The 19298-nt window shown below is 40.2% G+C and overlaps 2 protein-coding genes across 4 annotated transcripts; both read left to right on the top strand.

The window, feature by feature from the left end:
• The first annotated feature begins 438 nt into the window (after window positions 1–438).
• Window positions 439–3681, top strand: LOC118422454 (short-chain collagen C4-like). Its single transcript, XM_035830043.1, has 3 exons — window positions 439–723; window positions 1319–1390; window positions 1755–3681. Exons 1-3 carry the CDS (start codon window positions 657–659, stop codon window positions 2234–2236), a joined length of 621 nt encoding a protein of 206 aa, XP_035685936.1. The 5' UTR covers window positions 439–656; the 3' UTR covers window positions 2237–3681.
• A 104-nt stretch (window positions 3682–3785) lies between these two features.
• Window positions 3786–17819, top strand: LOC118422452. 3 transcript variants are annotated; one of them, XM_035830038.1, is made up of 9 exons: window positions 3786–3920; window positions 13454–13623; window positions 14043–14111; window positions 14611–14693; window positions 15168–15278; window positions 15853–15995; window positions 16473–16687; window positions 16940–17075; window positions 17561–17819. In XM_035830038.1, exons 2-9 carry the CDS (start codon window positions 13511–13513, stop codon window positions 17735–17737), a joined length of 1047 nt encoding a protein of 348 aa, XP_035685931.1. In that variant the 5' UTR covers window positions 3786–3920; window positions 13454–13510; the 3' UTR covers window positions 17738–17819. The 3 variants fall into 3 exon arrangements, with proteins under 3 accessions (XP_035685931.1, XP_035685930.1, XP_035685933.1); XM_035830037.1 differs by lacking the exon at window positions 3786–3920 and adding an exon at window positions 11959–12119; XM_035830040.1 differs by lacking the exon at window positions 3786–3920 and adding an exon at window positions 12514–12611.
• The last annotated feature ends 1479 nt before the right edge of the window (window positions 17820–19298 follow it).

The following is a 19298-nucleotide window of genomic DNA, read 5'->3' as shown; positions in this document are numbered from 1 at the left end:
CTTTGCTTTATTGCAATAATTTTTATGTCAAACGTTTTGAGATCTATTCCCCCCGGTTTCTTGATAGCATAAAGGAAGATGCATGAAACTTAGCAAATTGCTTACTTTGAAACCTAGAATATGAATACAATTTTCTTATCATATACCAAATATGATTGCTGACCAAAGTTTTGATTTATAAATGATAACTTACATCAAAGCCCATCGACCGTATCTAGCTCTGAACCATTGTGGTGGTAGATACCGTCTTCCTGGCACCTTTGATTCACTCCTGACGTCATCACGCTTCCGCACTTTGAAAAGCCAGCGCAGTGAATCAGACATCTGACGAAGGCCGGCGAGATAGACTGAAAATTCATGGTGTTTCCTTTGTGTTGGAACAAATGTCAAACTCTACAACTATACAATAAATCAATCAAGATGGATCATCTTAAAGATATGCATTTCTCTCATTCCTTGTTTTCTTTGAACTATTGTATTAGAATGCATGTTTCGTATTTTCACATCGACCATTGTTTAAAGGTCCATTGATGGTGACCACCAAAATGATTTTGTGTGCCCAGACATCGATGACGTCACTAAAAGTTGGGGTGAAGTAGGAACGATTACATAAAAGAGGCGACACTCTAAACACAAGACTCAGTCTTGGGTAAACCATGATCATGCTGGGGAAGACATTGACTGTTCTTTTGGCGGTGGCATTTGCTACATGCAGCGCCTCGGGTAAGCCAAAGGATGTTTGATTTGTTGTTGTCGGGGACGATACGAAACGAAAGATAACCGGTAAAATATGCTATAGAAACGTTTCTATATCGAGAATACCCGGCAAAACCTTGACAGTGAGGATAGCATGGGTATCTGTATGAAGTTGTCGTAGACTTTCAAATTTGTCAACGTTTTGATGACTATGTTTCTGTGGCAGCATTTGAAAGGCAGTGGTTTCAAAAGCAGCCGTGGCATTTTCTTTCTGACATCATTGAAATAATATTGAGTTTTCTAAACGAAAAATAAAGACAAAATGGTATTTTTTGTAATCTGTGTGACGCAAACCCCGCTGTCCATGGCTGTCACTGGCCTCTCCTCACAGAGGTAGGCAATGTTGGACGGGCCGATATAAGCCAGATTTTATCAGACTAGTAATTTTGTTTTGACTGGAAAATACGTGCAGTCATTGAAGATAAAAGGCTCGTTTTACTACGGTTACACTTCAGTATGTATGTAATTGTGAAAAAAAGTCTACACATTGGTGAGAAATGTTCATTTAATGTACAGAACGATATAGAACGTCGCTTGCTTTAAAATTGTCGGTTTCACACAGGAGTTTCTAACTACGTCCGCTGGGGGAACAGCAGCTGTCCAGTGGGGACCGGAGCTGCTTTGATCTACTCAGGTAAACTTTGACATTAAGTAGGGCTACAAAAACATAAGAAAACGCATTCATGGGTTGCAATTAAAAGTAGTGCATATTTGAAATATTTTAGTACATATTTAAAACATATTTCGGTTTGAAAATTTGTAGTAAATTAACTTCTAAATGGCTTGTGGTCGTGATTCATACTCGTGTAACCGTTGCTTTTGATATGAATGCCCGTTATATTTTAATTCTTGAAAGTAAAACTTCTTTAGTTAGAGCATGAATCGAAAACAAAGGTTTGTGATGGTTTGAAGGTGTTGATGTGTTTTTTTTTTTTTTGCTTACTGGTCATGGACGACATTGAATATTTTTTTCTTGTTTGTTTGTTTGTTTTTCGCAGGTTTTGTGGCCGGTACCTGGTACGGTAATGCCGGCGGCGGCTCCAACTTCCTCTGCCTGCCGCCCGACCCTGAGTGGCACAGCTACGACGACAGCCTGAACGGCGAGCGAGCACGGCTTGCCGGCGGGGAGTTCCAGACCAACCAGCACGGTCCTCTACTCGACCTCCACCAGACCGACGCTCTGTGCTCCGTCTGCCTCGTTCCCAGGGCAACCACCCTCATGATTCCCGCCAAAACGACGTGCCCTAGCGGTTGGACGCGGGAGTACATCGGCTACCTCATGACGGAGAAGTATACCCACCACCGCGCCGACTTCATCTGCGTGGACGAGGGGGCCGAGGGGGAGTTCGGGAGCGAGGCTAACGATAACGGGGCCCTGATATACCACGTTGAGGGCAGGTGTAACTATAACCTCCCCTGTCCACCTTACGTTAACGGCCGTGAGCTCACCTGTGTTGTGTGTTCCGCAAACCCCAAGTAGAGTCCTTTGGCCGCACCTGGGACAATTACTGTCTTTATAATATCGAGATCGTATGAGTTAGCTAGCACTGAATGGCAGCCACTCTAGACCCTGGCGATTTAGCCCCACCAATTGTAAGTTACACGCAATCAAGATAGCCCCTGGCTTCGAAAACAGTGTAATCGGCTCACACAATAACAACAGCCCATGCACTTAAATATACGACTAAAAGATACATAACTGTAGTTTAATCAACATTATTTGCGATATGTCAACATTTCTTTGGTCTCATTAAATGAAAATGCAATAAGACTAAATAAGATTTTGTTTTTCGTTTATTCTTTTCCACAAAAGAGATTGATTTGCTCAGTTTTAATGCCAATTGAAATCATGTGACGGCTTCATGTGCATACGCCCTATAGACTATGTGTTGTCATTGAGATATATATTTAGCCTGATTTAGATTCATCACGTGATATATGCATACACACTCAGTGTTCTTTACCACCGAATATGCCTCCCCCCACACCCCAACCAATTAAGGACGGTCATGTCTTTATATGAATATTGTTTATCATCATAAACTATGAATGCGTCTATCTCTTGTTCCAATGTAGATCTAATATGTTAACAGTTTTTAATCTCCAGAAGTTTGCTTGTGTAGAAAAGCTAGTAAACTGAAAAAAGAAATAGGGCAGGGTCACTACATAATGAACTTTGTAAGAGGGTACTCACGGTCGAAAATGTCGTCTGAAATTATAACAAGGAATCGCTTGAGGCTACGCTTGTTACGGTCACCGTGCGTTTAGTTAACCTCTAAATCAACCATCGATTCTTTATACGTATTTTCAATCTATTTCATATACCAACACAATTAGCAAGCTAGCGTTAGCAATAGCATTTTCACAAAGGGTAGTATTTTGTCACAGCCCCCGGCTAGTTGGATAGCAACGTATACGATACGCACATCAACAAACAATGAAAACGAAGAAATACGCACATTCTGCATCTCACTACCCACAAATCAAAGAAATATATAGCTAATAACTGAATGACTTCTGAATGTTGGTTGCAAAATTTGTGGCCATGGTTTTCAAGATTAAGATTAGTCAAAAGCCATATGCCTCACTATAGAATACAAAGGCCCATTGAATCCATCCGCGGAATTCATTAATCATACAACTGACAGCCTAGTTGAACAGGGGTTTTCTATTGTGTCACAATGTTAAGTTAAAGATAATCACATGATGAAATTACAAGTGACCCAAGGTCAATTGAATGACAAGCATTTTGCCAAGGCTTGGCATATTTAAAACTGAATGGATGAGTCACCAAGTATGGACATGAGTACTGAAAAAAAGGGGTGCAAGTATAACAAGAACTTGTTTCAAATGTTACGTAACGTAGTGTTTGTACAAAATTTTGTTTTCAGTCGCTTTTTGCGTCATAAAAGAACAGTTCGATGAAAACAACCTAGTCTGGAAATTTTGTGAGTCACTGCTACACAGGAGAAAAACTTGGTAAAACACATCAAAGGAATGTTTAAGTCTAAGTTACTCAAGTTGCGCAGTTTACTCAAGTTGCGCAGATTATTAATTCAGTCGTCCGTCTAGTTTTTTTGCAAGAAGAGGGACAGTGCGTTTTCTCTGATAGATCTCAACCTCAAGATTCTATAAGCCGCACAGGGTAAGCTTCGGACAGAAAGGTAAGTGTATATGATAATTATTTGCGTTTGAGGAACTAACTTCGTTACCGTGACGAATTAGCAAATAATTGAGTTTCTGCAGTAACGCAGGTGTATCACAGGTGTGGGATCACGCACACAGGGCGTGATTCACAGGTGTATGGTAAGTACTTATAGTGCTACAGGAGTAGTCTGTTCATTCGACGCTTGTCACGACACCCAGGAAGCAACAAGGATTTTCTACTTCTCGCATCAAGATGGAGGCACAGGCGGTCAACCAGGCCATTGAAGTTTACAACCGCTCTTTTCTGTTCGCCATGTCTAAACTGAACTGACGAAAGAACACAAAGAGACAGTTCTGGACTCCTAGAATGAAGGTGAGGAATTTCGTTCCGATAGAAAGGTTTTCTAATGACTGATAAATCAGACGCCGGCTGGCTAACCGTTTTAGAATAGTTTCGGAAGGAGGTAGCGGATAACATTGCAATCAAAAGCGTATGTTCAACAATTGTACTTGCATTGGAGCTAAGAGAGGCAAGAAATACTGAATGGAGGGATAAGGAAGCCGCTAACCAGGCAATTGAATTTTCCAGCTATTTCTTTTCAGGTACTTGGTATCGCTCTTCTTCAAGCAACAAGAATCCCGGATTATGAATTGCTTACAGAGGAGAAAAATTGAGGATTACTTTCCACAAAATAAGTACTTACAGAAGCGTGTGCATCTATTGCATTCAAGCAAGAGAGTTTGATTTGATTTTTGTTTCGAATTCCACAGGCTGGGGCTTCGGAATGCATCCAGGTTTGCATGATAATGCCAGTGCTGTCAATAACCGTGTTTTTGTTTCCACTGCAGTTTTTGATCTTGGAAGCTTGGACCCATTTAAGAAGTTTCAAAGTGTCCTTTTGTATGCAATCCCTTTTCTATAGCTACGCATCCATCAGGTAAATAAGACTTTTTCTTGTTTTATGGTACGCACATTAATTTGTGCTCAAACGTAACGTTATGTCCCAGTGTCTGGACTTGAGCAGTAAAAGAATTTGGGAAAACGTAAGCAGGGCACGTTTGCTTAGGTAATTTCGAAATTGATTCTTATCCAGGTAAATGTGTCTATATTATGTTGGCCAAGAGCAATGGTCAGTTGGTAAGGGTTTAAGTTCTTGGCATCGATACAATGTGAACATGTTGTATTCTGTTTTAGTAGATTTGTTTTAGCTGTAGAAAGAGACATACACAATGCCTGTTATACACGTGGCTATTATCGAAGATCAGGTAGGTTTGAATGCCTGGTTGGTTTTAGGATTATGATGAGATAGATGTATTCTGTGATGAAATCACGTTAATTATGGTACTGTAAAGTGCTAGACTACATAGCTATGAGAAAAAATTTCTTTATGAGCATTTTATGTTCAATGAATTGTTTCCAGTTTCGGAAGATGCGCGTTTGGTGTATTCCTATGTGACTTCGGAATGTCATGGTGGTTATATTGTGATTTAGAAAGTTATGTTCAATGTACTTGGAATGACACAGATTGTACAGAGTGCTACTGGGAGAGAACTAAGAGATATTTTGTGTTCAGTGGTTTGATAAAAGGAAATGACCGGATAATGTGTGATATGGCATTGTGAACATAATGTCGCTGTGAGAATTGTGATGACTGACAGTGTGAAGAGACACACGATTTTGCTTTGAGTTTTTTGAAGGATAAAAACATTAGTTCTTGATTTGACTTGGATACCAAGGTCAGTGAGGGGAAAGCAGTTCATTTGAGCAATTTTGCTGATGAGGATGAGCATGAAATCGATCTACCTGAATTAATTTTTTGATAGAAAGTTAAGTCTTCACCAAGTTGTCAGATTTGCTTTTCACGGAAAATTGGGTTAACTCCAGAGTTGTTTTTTTTTCTCCTTGTTTACAAGATGATTCATCGTATTTAGACTTGGCTGGACAAAACTATGACTGAATTCTGCTGGTCAGATTGATTTCAACTTAAGTGTCGGGGAAAGTTGTAAGTACAGGATTGACGCTATTACTGTACCGATGTGAATGTAAACGTTATTTAATGATGATGTACAAGTGACATTTTTGTACATGTGTTGATTTAAGAATATCGTGGAACCTCTTTAGAAACGGCACAATTTGGTGATAGAATGACTGCCTTTACGCATTTCTGCTGATAAGTTTAACTGAGAGATAATGTTGTTGTTGTTGTTGTTTTTTTAAAATGTTTTCCAGTGACAATTCACGGTGATGGGTGACGTAATTTGAACACAAGTTGGTTGCAGTGTTCTTCAGTGAGAAGAATTGGACATACGTTGGTGGAACAGTTCTTCAGTGAAAAGACTGGTGTACGTCTGGAGTAATAACACACAAGTTTGTTGAGGTGTTTTTCAGTGAGAAGTCTTTGTGATGTATGTCTGACGTAATGATACGCAAGTTCGTTATGGTGTTTTACGGTGAGAACACATCGTGATGTATGTCTAGCTCATTGAAATGTTCTTCAATGAGAAGAATTTGACATTGTTTTACAAGTGTGAAGTTTGATGTAATTGCACACAAGTTGAAGAGTTCTTCAGTGAGAAGACTTTGTGATTTGTCTGATATTATGACAAACGAGTTCGTTGAGATGTTCTTCAGTGATTAGACTGTGATGTACGTCTGGCGTAATGATACGCAAGTGCTTTTGGGTGTTTTACGGTGAGAACACATTGTGATGTATGTCTAGTTCATTGAAGTGTTCTTCAATGAGAAGAAATTCACATGTGAAGTTTGATGTAATTGCGCACAAGTTCTTCAATGTTCTTCAGTGAGAAGACACCGTGATGTATGTCTGAGGTAACGACACACAAGATAGTTGAAGCGATCTTCAGTGAGAAGACTGTGATGTTATGACAAGCAAGTTCATTGATGTTTTTTCGGTGATAAGTCTTTGTGATGTATGTTTGGCGTTATGATACGCAAGTTCACTGTAGTGTTTTTCAGTGAGAAAACATCGTGATGTATATGTCTGATGTAATGACACACTAGATTGTTGAAGTGTTATTCAATGAGAAGATTTCGTGAAGTATGTCTGACATCATTTCACACAGGTTGGTGTAAGAGTTCTTCGGAGAGAAGACTTTGTGATTTATGTGTGAAGTAATCGAACACAAGTTGATTGAAGAGTTCTTCAGTGAGAAGACATTGTGGTGTTTGTGTGATGTAATAATGTCATGATGGAACACTAAAGCAGGGCAGGCCGTTGAATGGCCCAGCTATGTTAATGCTGTCACTTGATGCCCAGTGCAGGCCGTTGATTGGCCCAGCTATGTTTATGCTGTCTGTCATTTGATGCCCAGTGAGTGTGATGAAAATGCACACAAGTTGATTGAAGAGTTCTTCAGTGAGAAGACATTGTGGTGTTTGTGTGATGCAATAGTGTCATGAGTGGACACTAAGGCAGGGCAGGCCGTTGTATGGCCCAGCTATGTTAATGCTGGCTCTTGATGCCCAGGGCAGGCCGTGGATTGCCCAGCTATGTGAATGCTGTGATTTGCCCAGTGACTGTGTTGTGTTGGCTTTTTATTGTAGCGCCCACGGTAACGATTTGTCTTGAATCAGGATTAGTATAGGAGTAATTAGTATTCAGCATACTTATTTTTGTGTTGAAGATAATTAACATTTGTTTTTATTATTTCTCTTCCTACATATTCCCGTCTGAGCTGACTTGTACAAGCTGGGTATCTGAGAAGACGCTGCAGAGCTGATGGATACACATCTGATGGAGCTGGCCGGGAAATTACCCACTTTCTGTAGCTTCGAGAGCACCTAAAACTGTAGCTCAATAAAGGGCTGCGTTCAACAAGTGGCGTGAGTTTGCCAGTATATTACCAAAAGTGGTAGTTTTAAAGCACTTCCTCTTTATGTAGCATTGTGTTGATGGGAACTTGTGATGCAACATTTTTCATCTGTTTCTTCCATAGAGAAGGCTGCATTCGCCAACAGACGAGCTCATATGCCCAATAACTCCTGATATGTTGGTCATGCTGGTACAGGAACACACTTTGGGTCATGTTTGCACAGGAACATAACACAATTTATTCAAACTTGGTTCTATAAGGACGTTTACTTTTCTCTCGACTTCTTATGCAGGTTTGCTGAGGAACATCGAATCTTACAACGGTTATCATGTAATTTTTCTCTATCTGAGAAGTGTTTGTGTTTGTTTTAGGATCAAGGAAGACTGATCAGTATAGAGATGGCAGCTCGACACCTATTGCACGCACAGGAAAGGTCAACTGCCCAGTCAACATGTTGCAGAAGTATTGTACATTGGCTTGTATAGATCTCTCATCTGACAGATTCCTTTTTCAGAAGTGTCACAAGAACCAAATCAGGCTCCAAGTTAAGCACTTCTGGGCGTCCTAGTTATAATACAGCTGGAGAGTTGGACCTCGACATGCAAAAGACTGTTGTTAATGATGTTTCTTGTTTGGGGCTACATTCCCTTTTATCAGAAGGTTTTCCAGACAGACTGTATAACAGGTACGGAAGGTGGATCATTGAAGGAGAGGTCGGCTGTTTTATATGGCGATAGACTTTTAATCTTGCATGAAACTTTCCCGTGATTTGTTCGTTCGACGCGATGCGGTGCGGTGTCCACGCACTCGCGCCCATCCTAACACTTGTGTTGGTGTTTTTCTGTGTGTGTGAAGAGTATGAATGCATCGTGAGGGAGTACTGTGTAGGGGTGATGCAGAAAATGATAATTATTTGCGTTTGAGGAACTAACTTCGTTACCGTGACGAATTAGCAAATAATTGAGTTTCTGCAGTAACGCAGGTGTATCACAGGTGTGGGATCACGCACACAGGGCGTGATTCACAGGTGTATGGTAAGTACTTATAGTGCTACAGGAGTAGTCTGTTCATTCGACGCTTGTCACGACACCCAGGAAGCAACAAGATCGTTGTTTAAGGTAATGAAATGTTTGTTAGTGTAGCAAGTTTCTGCCTTTGGCGAAAGTGACTGTTACTTGGTGTTTTGTATTTAACAGTCCAATATAATCACTTCTTTGAACTATGTTTTGTGTGTTTCAGGACATGGAGTGATTCTTTTCAGAAAGAAACCCCAGAGAAGATTGGTTGTTTGCGCTAAGGCTCTGGTGCACGTCCCCCATTTTTTTGGCCTTCGTACTTTCGGGAGGTTTTTTTAGGGGTTGCGTGGCTGGCAAACAACGTATGCAGCTATTTATGCTGTGCTTTACGGTTTGGCTTACTCGATTACGAAAAATCGTGATGTTTGGTATATGTTTGGAATTGGTTTGATAATCGTGTTTGGAATTTGATGTTTCGGTGTTCTATTGCATTTTCGAACTGCCGTTCTCGTTACGATTGTACCTTTGGCAAATAAAAGTCTTCCTGCGGTGTCCACGCACTCGCGCCCATCCTAACACTTGTGTTGGTGTTTTTCTGTGTGTGTGAAGAGTATGAATGCATCGTGAGGGAGTACTGTGTAGGGGTGATGCAGAAAGTGCAATTTAGTACCTGAAGAAAAATTTGGGGGACACTTTTTATGGCATGCCGCTTTTTTTGTGCCACCACCTTTTGTTAAACATAGGAGGGTGTGACTGTGCCGTAAAATTTCCGTCACTGTATGCGCTACACCACCAATGTTTTTTTTTTTTAATGTTGACTTGTTGTTGAAGTGGGTTCTAAGCTCGTTAGCCTCTTTCATACCCTTTTAACTACATTTTTGTTCGTTCATTTGGTTCCTTGTTCTTTTGTATGTCCATCCTTTCAATGTCTTCTTTACTGCTATAATTGTTATCACAAATATACGAAATGCTCATTGGCCGGCTATTTTTACAACTTGACCGCTCAGCCAACCTCTGTTCCTTCGTTAAACTTAAGAGAGCTCTCTACACTGCAGGTGTTAAAATGATCGGTAGAAGGCGTTCTTGTATGAACACCCATGGGATGTTTGACCTCATGTAACCTCTCCAGGTGATAGCAAGTGGGGAAGGCAACAGGAAGTGGTTTAATGCTTTGTCAACGGGCACTGGAGCTGAAAATCTAAGGCGCAGCAAAAATACATCCTTTAGATTTCTGCAACCAATTACTTTTAGCAGTATATCTGTACTTGTACATGTACATGGTGTTGCGATTAGGTACACATCGCTAGTACTAGTCCAGATATACATGTGTACACACAGCAATGTTGCAATACAGTGATGTTTTATCGTGAGAAACCACAATTTTCTTTAACCCAACTTTTCCATTTGAAAGAGAATTCAAGTCGTAACAATTTTCTTACAGAAAAAAGTCAATCTCTCAAGCCCTTGAAATGAATACAAAGGAAAAGGGGCCCTAATATACCACGTGGGGGGCAGGTGTAACTATAACCTCCCCTGTCCCCCTTACGTTATCGGTCGCGAGCTCACATGTGTCGTGTGTTCTGCAAACCCCAACTGAAATCTATATTCCTATGGCCGCAAATGGGACAATTCGTATTGAGGTCACTTGAGTTAGCGCCGAATGGCAGCCACTCCAGACCCTGGCGATTTAGCCCCACCAATTGTAAGTTACTCACAATGAAGTTAGCCCCTGACTACAAAGAAAGTGTTGTCGGCTCACACAATAACAACAGCCCGTGTACTCAACTGTCTCAACTATATATATATCAAGGCTAAATAAAGGTTGAAAAAAAATATACGACTAAAATATACTTAACTGTAATTTAATCAACATTATTTGCGATATGTCAACATTTCTTTGGTCTCATTAAATGAAAATATAATAAGCGTAAATAAGATGTTCTCCATTGTTTTTTGTATTCTTAATTTTTAATCCCACCAAAGAGATTAATTAGCTGAGTTTTCATGCCACTTGAAACCATATGGTGGCTTCATGGGCATACACCCTATAGCCAATGCGTTGTCATAACCTCATTTAACCTCATCACGTGAAATGCATGCACACTAAGTGTTGTTTACCACCGAAGATGCCTTGTCCCCACCCCAACTCAAATACTCATGTCTTTATATGAATAACATCTGACATTAGATTATGCACTTTCTGTCTCTTATTCGAATGTAGTCTTAACAGTTTTAGATGCTTGTGTTGAAAAGTAAACTGAGGAATAGTAAGGGCAGGGACACTACAAAATGCACTTTGTAAGAGGGTACTCACGGTCAAAAATGTCGGTCGAAAGTTATCGCTTGAGGCTACTCTTCTTATGGTCACGATTTAGCTAACCTGTAAATAAATCAACACGCTTTCTGTCTTTTTAAAAGCACAGAAATCCTTCTTCATACGTCTATTTCGTATAGCAACTCAATTAGCAAGCGTTGGTAATGGTATTTTAGCGTCCCAGTTGACAAAACGTTAGATTTTCTGTCTTTTTACAAAGGATAGTATTTTGTGACAGAACCTGGCTAGTCGGATAGTTACGTATACGCTCAGTTCAGTTCAGTTTGTCCTCGTAATACGTATACGCTATGCACAACAAAAACAATGAAAACGAAGAAACAAGCACATTCTGCATTTTCACTACCCACTAATCAAAGAAATATATAGCTAATAACTGAATGATTTCTGAATATTGGTGACAAAATTTACGGTTTATAGATTTAAAGATTAGTCAATAGCCATATGCCTTATTGCAGAATACAAATGCATATTGAATCAAATATCCACCCGCGAAGTTCATTAATCAAATAACTGACAACCTAGTAGAACAGGGGTTTTCTATTGTGTCACAACCGTCAAAAGTCAAAAATAATCACATGACGGAATTATAAGTGGCCCAATGTCCCTTGAATGACAAGCATTTTTCCAAGGCTTGACATTTTGTGAAACTGGATGGTTGAGTCACGTGCACCAAGTATGGACTTGAGTATTGAAAAAAAGGGGTGCAAGTATAACAAAAAATTGTTTCATATGTTACATAGCGTAGAATTTGGACAACATTTCATATTCTGGTCGCATTTTCATCATATGAAAACATTTTCGATAAAACCAACCAAGTCTGAAATTTTTTGAGTCATTGTAGGCCAGAAGAAAAACTTGATAACACACATGCTAAGAATGTTCAAGTCTGAGTTGCCTCAAATATAATTGCACAGTTCATGAATTCAGTCGTCCGTATAGTTCCTTTGCTAGAAGAAGGACACTGAGTTTTTAAAGATCTCAACCTCAAGATTCTACAATCTACAAATTGTTAGGTGTCAACAGAAAAAAGGGTAAGTGTTTGTGGAATTTAGCACCAGTAACTGTTACCTTTTTTTGGCGTGTCGTTTTTCGCGTGCCCACCTTTTTCGAAGCATGAGGGTGTGTCTGCCCTAAGACAGTTCCGTCACAGTATGTGTTCCACAAAAACAGAGATCCGTTTCCGCGTCGTCGGTAAAATTACGTTGGGTGAGGTTAAGCACTGTGATGGTTGGGTGTGGCTCATTATTATAATTACCAAGCTTACGTGTATCGTAATCTTACTGTAATTAGAGTAATGCATCGTGTTTGGGAACTTCCTTAAGTTGACGTCGCTTCGATTCTTGGAACGGGATAGGGAAGTTTTAGTCTTTACCTGTGCTGGATTCAGCGTCGATAGTTCGTATCCCGGTGTAACTGGCTGGAGCCCACCCCTGTCACAATATACCCGGGAGCATTCTATTAACCAGGGGTAAATTTTTGCCCGCTACACACCAGCACAGCCCGCGTGCAAAATCAAGAAGAAGGTAAGTCGTGTTCAGCGTAGGTCTGGATGCGCGCCAATCTGAGCTCTGTTTTTCGGAGGCCGGACGTTACGTTTATGTTTACACCACATTTACATTGAAGGTATACGGTTACACAAAGGCGTGTGTATCATACCCAGCCTGAACAATGGAGAAAGTCACAGTGAAAGGGCGACTGACTAGAATGGCGTTTAGAATTATGAAGACAATAACTATTCTTACTTTAGATCTAGATTTACTCTTGATTTATTAGATAGGTACCTACAGATTTGAACTATTATTCTAGATGCGTGAAAATCTAGACGTTTGGTTCAATCATTTTTTTCTTGGACTTATTAATTAACAGTGGAGGGTAGGAGGGGTTGAGGAATCGGGTACACCCCAGAATTCGTAACCGCGTTATTTCTCAATAACCGTTTTCGGTTGCCAATCATTTAATGGGTAGTCTATCCACTGAACATTACAACATAGTGAGAGAATAATTTAATTCGAAGTAAATACTTGGTAGTCTTACGTCACAGCAATATCGCAAGTGCTGCAGGGATAATAGCTATTCAGTATTCGTCAGAAACCCTCGGGATGACATCCGGGATTCTACGTCACTTCCGGTAGAAGAAGAACCGCTTAAGGATATCGCTCCAAAAAAGAATACTGGGTGTGGAGGGGACTATTTTGATTTTTCTTTGTTTTGTACTTCCTGTTTACACCTTAGCAGGAAAATAAGATTAAATCTTGTCTAACTCTAAAGATGAATACAGGAAGTTCGTGATGTCATAATTTCCGGTGGTAAAGAATATATAAATATCTGCATGGTTTTCACCACTAGTTTATACTTCTCGCTGCAGGTCTTGAAAGGTGGTGATCTTGTTATTTCTGCGGACAAACAGACTTCCAGTACCGAGATGGCGAGAGTTTTACCGGTAGTTCTCTTGATGTTGGCGGCGGGACTGGCCACTGTGACCGCCCAGGGTTGGAGATGGAGGTCCCACGGCAAACCGGGGCTTGTCAACATAAAGTAAGCATTTATCAAAACGTGTTTTTCTTTCCTTTGTTTTAAAGCATATTCCCAACATTTCTTTATTTTCTTCTGAACAATTCTTTGATCTCTATGTATTCTCAAGGAAAATTATTTGCCCTATTCATGTATTTTCAATGATGAACAAACTGCTTAATGTACGAATGCCCGTAACATCATTCGCAGCCTCTGCGAACACCTGTTACTACTTCTGACGTAACGCAACTTATACAAGACATTCTATAAGCCTGTCATAGCAGGTTCGAATTCATAGGTGGCGTTCGTATGGTATCCGCTTCCAAACATTACCTAAAACGCCCCTGTCGGAACCTGCCATAGGGCTATATTCTGTATCTTTCTCCATTTCCTAGCATAAAATCATTTAAAATGTCATTCTGTTTTTGATCCTAACTTTCTAGGTCCGCTATGGCTGTGATGAAGGATGGAAAGCTGTTTGGAGTCGGAGGGAACAAGAAGCTGTATGAGAGGTGGGTTGAGTTAAAGAGAGATAGAGAGAGAGACAGAGAGAGAGAAAATGAGTGAGCGAGTGGGTGAATAAGTGAATGAGTGAATAAGTGAGTGAATGAGTGAGGGAGTGCGTGGGTGGGTGAGTGAGTGAGAGAGAGAGAGAGAGAGAGAGTGAGTGAGTGAGTGAGTGAGTGAGTGAGTGAGTGAGTGAGTGGGCCAGTGAGTGAGTGAGTGAGTGGGTGAATGAGCGAGTGAATGAGTAAGTGAGTGAGTGAGTGAGTAACTGGCTGACTGACTGACTGAGTAATAATTGTAATAGTAAATGATTTGAAAACCAAGAATGACGATTAAAGGCAAATAACCAACGAACTGATGAACTTGATGACCAATCAGGGACTTTTAAACACTATTTCATTATAAACTGCACACTACATACAGGGTAAACAGTGAATGAAAACAAGTGTCTTGATGAAGACGCGGGCTACTTGTGTAGTTACCAACTGTTTTACCTGTTTTCAGGGTCTGGACAGGATCCAGTTGGACTTGGGTCAACCATGGAAAACCGTCTTCCGGCATATTCAACCCGAAAAACTTCCTGGAGGGTACGTTTTCCCCTTATTTTTTAAATTCCCATTGGGCATGCCACTGACACGTTCCAAAGTGTTTGCAACCAGTGTGTTTGATATTATGATTTTATCCTTTGCTGTTTTAAATCAAAGGGCATAGAAGGATATGGTTCAATACCGACAAAGCATTGATCACTTTGTCGAATTCGCTGCTCAACGTTCTTTTATTCGTAAATGCGTAGCAATTTACCATAAGCCTGTATATTCTGTTGCAACTGTAACAACCAAAACATACACAAACTAGAGTTCTACGACCCCATACCTTCGCCAAATGATTTTACTTTTACAACTGGTGTATTAATTGTGTTTCTCATCAACTATGCAAATAAGTTCCTCATTTACATAAATTATATTAGTTGATCATCTCCTCAACCCAGATAACAGTGGGACTATAGCATTCTCTTATTAATTATGCAAATTAACGTTATCGCTACTTGTTTTTACCCTTAGAACCGTGTGTACTGCGTGATGGAAAAGTGTATATGACAACGATTGACGGAGACTTGTACGAGCGGTACTGGACGGGTTCGCAGTGGTCGTTTGGTGCCCATGGAAACCCCGGTACGATACCATTTTCCACCATAAAACAACACTGGAGCGATACCCCTTGGCACTATTATCCCCAAAACATCTTTACCTCTTATGAGAACATTAATTCAAAAGTACTGTTTGCTTGTTTTATGAATAATCCTATAGTTGAAAAAGATAAGTTGATGCATTGTCAACGGATAATTCATGGTTTTCAACGCATAAGTTCAGGTATCGGGAACAAAAACTGAAACGGGAACAAAACTATTTTTGCCCCATGCGGATTTCTCAAGGACTGCAGATAGTTCTGCTCACAGAACGGAGAAAAGTTCAAGAGACCGGATTAAAAGATGAGGTCTATTTACGTTACTTAGATCTATAACAATAGTTTACCTTTATCCACGGGGTAACCTATATCCACTACGTTAAAAAAACAGGCATTTAGGGATATCAAGTGGACGGTGCGGTGGTTCTATACTGCAATAGGTTGAAAATATGGTAATTTGAAACCACCTTCAGTCGACTTAAACAGCGGATATAGGTTCCCCCGAGGATAAAGGTGAACTAGCGTTACCTATTCTAAAAACATTTTGTCGTTTCTGTCCAGGTACGAAACTGGAGGGATGTAGCGCTGTCATGGGGAACTCAGGCACCGTGTTTACAAGAGGGTATGACGGGACACTTCGGGAGCGGTACTGGGCCGGCAGCTCGTGGGCGTGGCGTAACCATGGCAAACCACCTGGCACTGACGTAAGGCGTCATATTTTGTGGCGTTGACATGACATATTTATTGATATTTTTACCCGTCCGAAAAATCTCTAATTCGTGGTTGACATACAAAATAAAACAAAAAACGAAATGCTTCCGCCGCCATATTGGTATCCAATTTGCATCTTTGCTCTTTCCGAATCACAAATTTGGTTTCCTATTTGCATCTTTGCTCTTTTCGAACCGCCATATTGGCATCTCATTTGCATCTTTGCACTTTCCTAACCGCCATATTGCTATCCTATTTGCATCTTTAATTTGTTCTATCCGAACCGCCACATTGGCATCCTATTTGTACTGCTCTTTGCGAACCGCCATATTGGTATACTATTTGCATCAGTTTGCGCTTTTCGAACCGCCATATTGCTATCCTATTTGCATCTTTGCTCTCCCCGAACTGCCATATGGGTATCTCATTTGCATCTTTACATTTTCTGATCAAATTCACCCCCATTTTAGGCGTTCGGTACGACCAGTAGCTACGTCATCTACGGCCCGACAATCCGCGTCTTCGTGCCCGGAAGCAACGGCCATCTCTTTCGCTTCAGTCTGGACAGTAACTACAACGGCGTCTGGAGGGACCTAGGAGCGCCCTCTAGCAAGTCTGTGAGGAAGGTGCACGCCACGGAAAAGGGCGGGATTTTCGCCATCATGACTGACGGAGAAGTATGCAGGTTAGTAACGTTAACATCTAATATGTTTAAGTATCAAAATTAATGTTTGAAATTCACGACAGTCACTTTACATTATTGTAGTTTAAATGTGACGTCATCGCTGAGTCCGCCACCATGTTGGGCTCCCTATTTGCATATCAGTATAAATATCATGGAAGCTGTTTGGATCTTCTTATCTCTTCTTCTTCTGGGTGTGTTTTAACTATTGAAGTAACGATCGAAGTTCACTTATCTTATCTATTCTCTCCATAGGTGGTCCGGGAGCTGGACATGTTATGGAAAGCCTGACAACAAGATCGTCTGGGATTGTTCCGACCCTTTCCTCATTGAAAGCCCGTCCATCAACATCAACACCCTGTTCTGTGTTCACGCTGGGTCATACCAAGAGGTCAGGCACTTAGATAATGTGCTATTCACATGTTAGTCACGAGGGAATCACGTGTTAGTCACGTGTCATTTACCTGAATATATGTATAGGATACAGATTTATAGATTCATTTGGACTATATATTTATGGAGTCATTATGCCTTTAATGATGTATATTTGTCTGACTGTTACATGTAGCTAATGACATCATTATAATGTAGTACTATTGTCTGTATAGCTATTAGTTGTTATTAATTGCCATACATTGTACCCTGTGCGATTGTTGAGCAATAAAATTCATTCATTCATTCATTCATTCATTCATCATTATAATGCCATTTTTGATGGATTTTTAAAAACGTAATTTTCTCATGCATCATGAACTCACAGATTTTGACACCAAGTTTTATCTAATGCTATACGAGAAAAGCTATATGGCAGAAAGAAAAGGGGTACAAAGAAAAAGGTAAAAAAAAACTCATAAGTTATGAATGTATTTTCTCCAGGTGTACCAGCTGTCCGTGTTTCAAGGTGGAAGTGGTTGGGTGAATCGCGGCAAGCCGTCCGGGACCAACACATTTGTGGACCGTCCCACTGTCATGTTCTCCGGACCTTATTCCCGAGTATTCGTGCCCGCCAACGACGGCAAGGTGTACGAGCTGTACCCACCCGGACAGCCCTGAGAACGCCGTCTTGTCACGTGTTAGTCACGTGTTAGCCACGTGTTAATCACATGTCAATCTGATAAAGATCATGCGTCCGTTACGTTTGAGTCTCATAGAGATCGCTTGCTAGCCACGCGTGAGTCTCAAAGATATCACGTGTTAGTCACATGTAGTTCACCTGCAGCTGAAACTTTCCGCTTTATCCCAATGGTGTTATATCAGGTTTAATTTTAAGGGTTATACAAGTACTAGTATGCCATTTATACGCATACGTTCGTTAGATATATTTTTCTTAAGATTACTGCATAAACCATGATTCGTAAGTATATATAATTTACCGATATCAACATCAATTTTAACACTGTTGTACCTGCAAAAAATGGGGCTTTTCGTCTTCCTCTGCTTACAAAAAAGACGTCAAAATCAACCCGTTAAGAAATAGTCAACACTAGGATTTGAGTAGCCCCATTTTTACAATGTCTATCACTGTTCATTGCCACATGATTGATTATATATCTCCTATGTTTCCACCTTGTACTTGCAATTAGCCTCCGGGCATGAACTTTCAAATAAACTTTCAACTAGAGTTCGGCGACCTCATACCTCCATGAAATATCTAGACCTTTTGTAAATTTTATGCAAATGTCTGGCACATTTACATGATTTATGCATGGTGATGTTCATCATTGACTAACATACACATGTCACAGGTATGAAATTCCCATCATTAATCATTAATCGGTTTTGCAATCTTTGCATATAGTATGCAAATCAGTTCCTCATTAGCATATTTGGTATCTGCTCATGTTCCATCTACCATTATTTACATGTGTTGCATTTATTGAAGTCCAGTTATTGAAAACAATGGAATTATAAAAATTCCACATTAATTATACAAATTAAGTCCTCATTTGCATAACATGTATGTCATTATGAACATCTTTGCTGAACCTACCCGCATGCTTAGAATGATGTCAATCCGTCGTTCCTTTCTGCAGTAATCCTGTTTGGAATCTCTTGACAAAAACACCCCTGTGGTTCCAAAAGTTAATGTTAGGGGGCTGAAACGTACTCCACTTTGTCATAACGCTAAAAGCTATCTACCACCCAAATGTCAAGACTATATCATGTCTTGGACAAGAGATACATTGATATAACTGCTATGATAGATTATTCTCATCAATTATGCAAATGTACTCATATTTTGCATAATTAGTATTTCATTTTGTACAACATTGTCTAAGGCACGTGCATACCAAAAATAATGAAAATACGATGTTCCCTTCTTGAGTTATTTGATAAAAATGCCCCTGTTATTCCGAAACTAGGTGCTAGGGGGCCCAAACTTACGTCACTTCTTCCCGAGCACAAGACCTATCTAAATTTTAAAAAAAATTCGTGACCATAGCTTGTTCAGAAGATCAGAAAACACACCCAGAAGTACCAAGGAAGGCTGCTAGGGGGCCCCAAACCTAATCATTTCATAAAATCACAAACATCTATCTACTAATGGGTTTTTGCACTCTTATATTCGCTCATTAGCTAGGTATTACGATACAAAAAATATTCACATAGACAC

Source organism: Branchiostoma floridae, chromosome 9 (genome assembly GCF_000003815.2).
Source record: "Branchiostoma floridae strain S238N-H82 chromosome 9, Bfl_VNyyK, whole genome shotgun sequence".
NCBI classification, from domain to species: domain Eukaryota; kingdom Metazoa; phylum Chordata; class Leptocardii; order Amphioxiformes; family Branchiostomatidae; genus Branchiostoma; species Branchiostoma floridae.
This window is presented reverse-complemented; position numbering and strand designations above follow the sequence as displayed.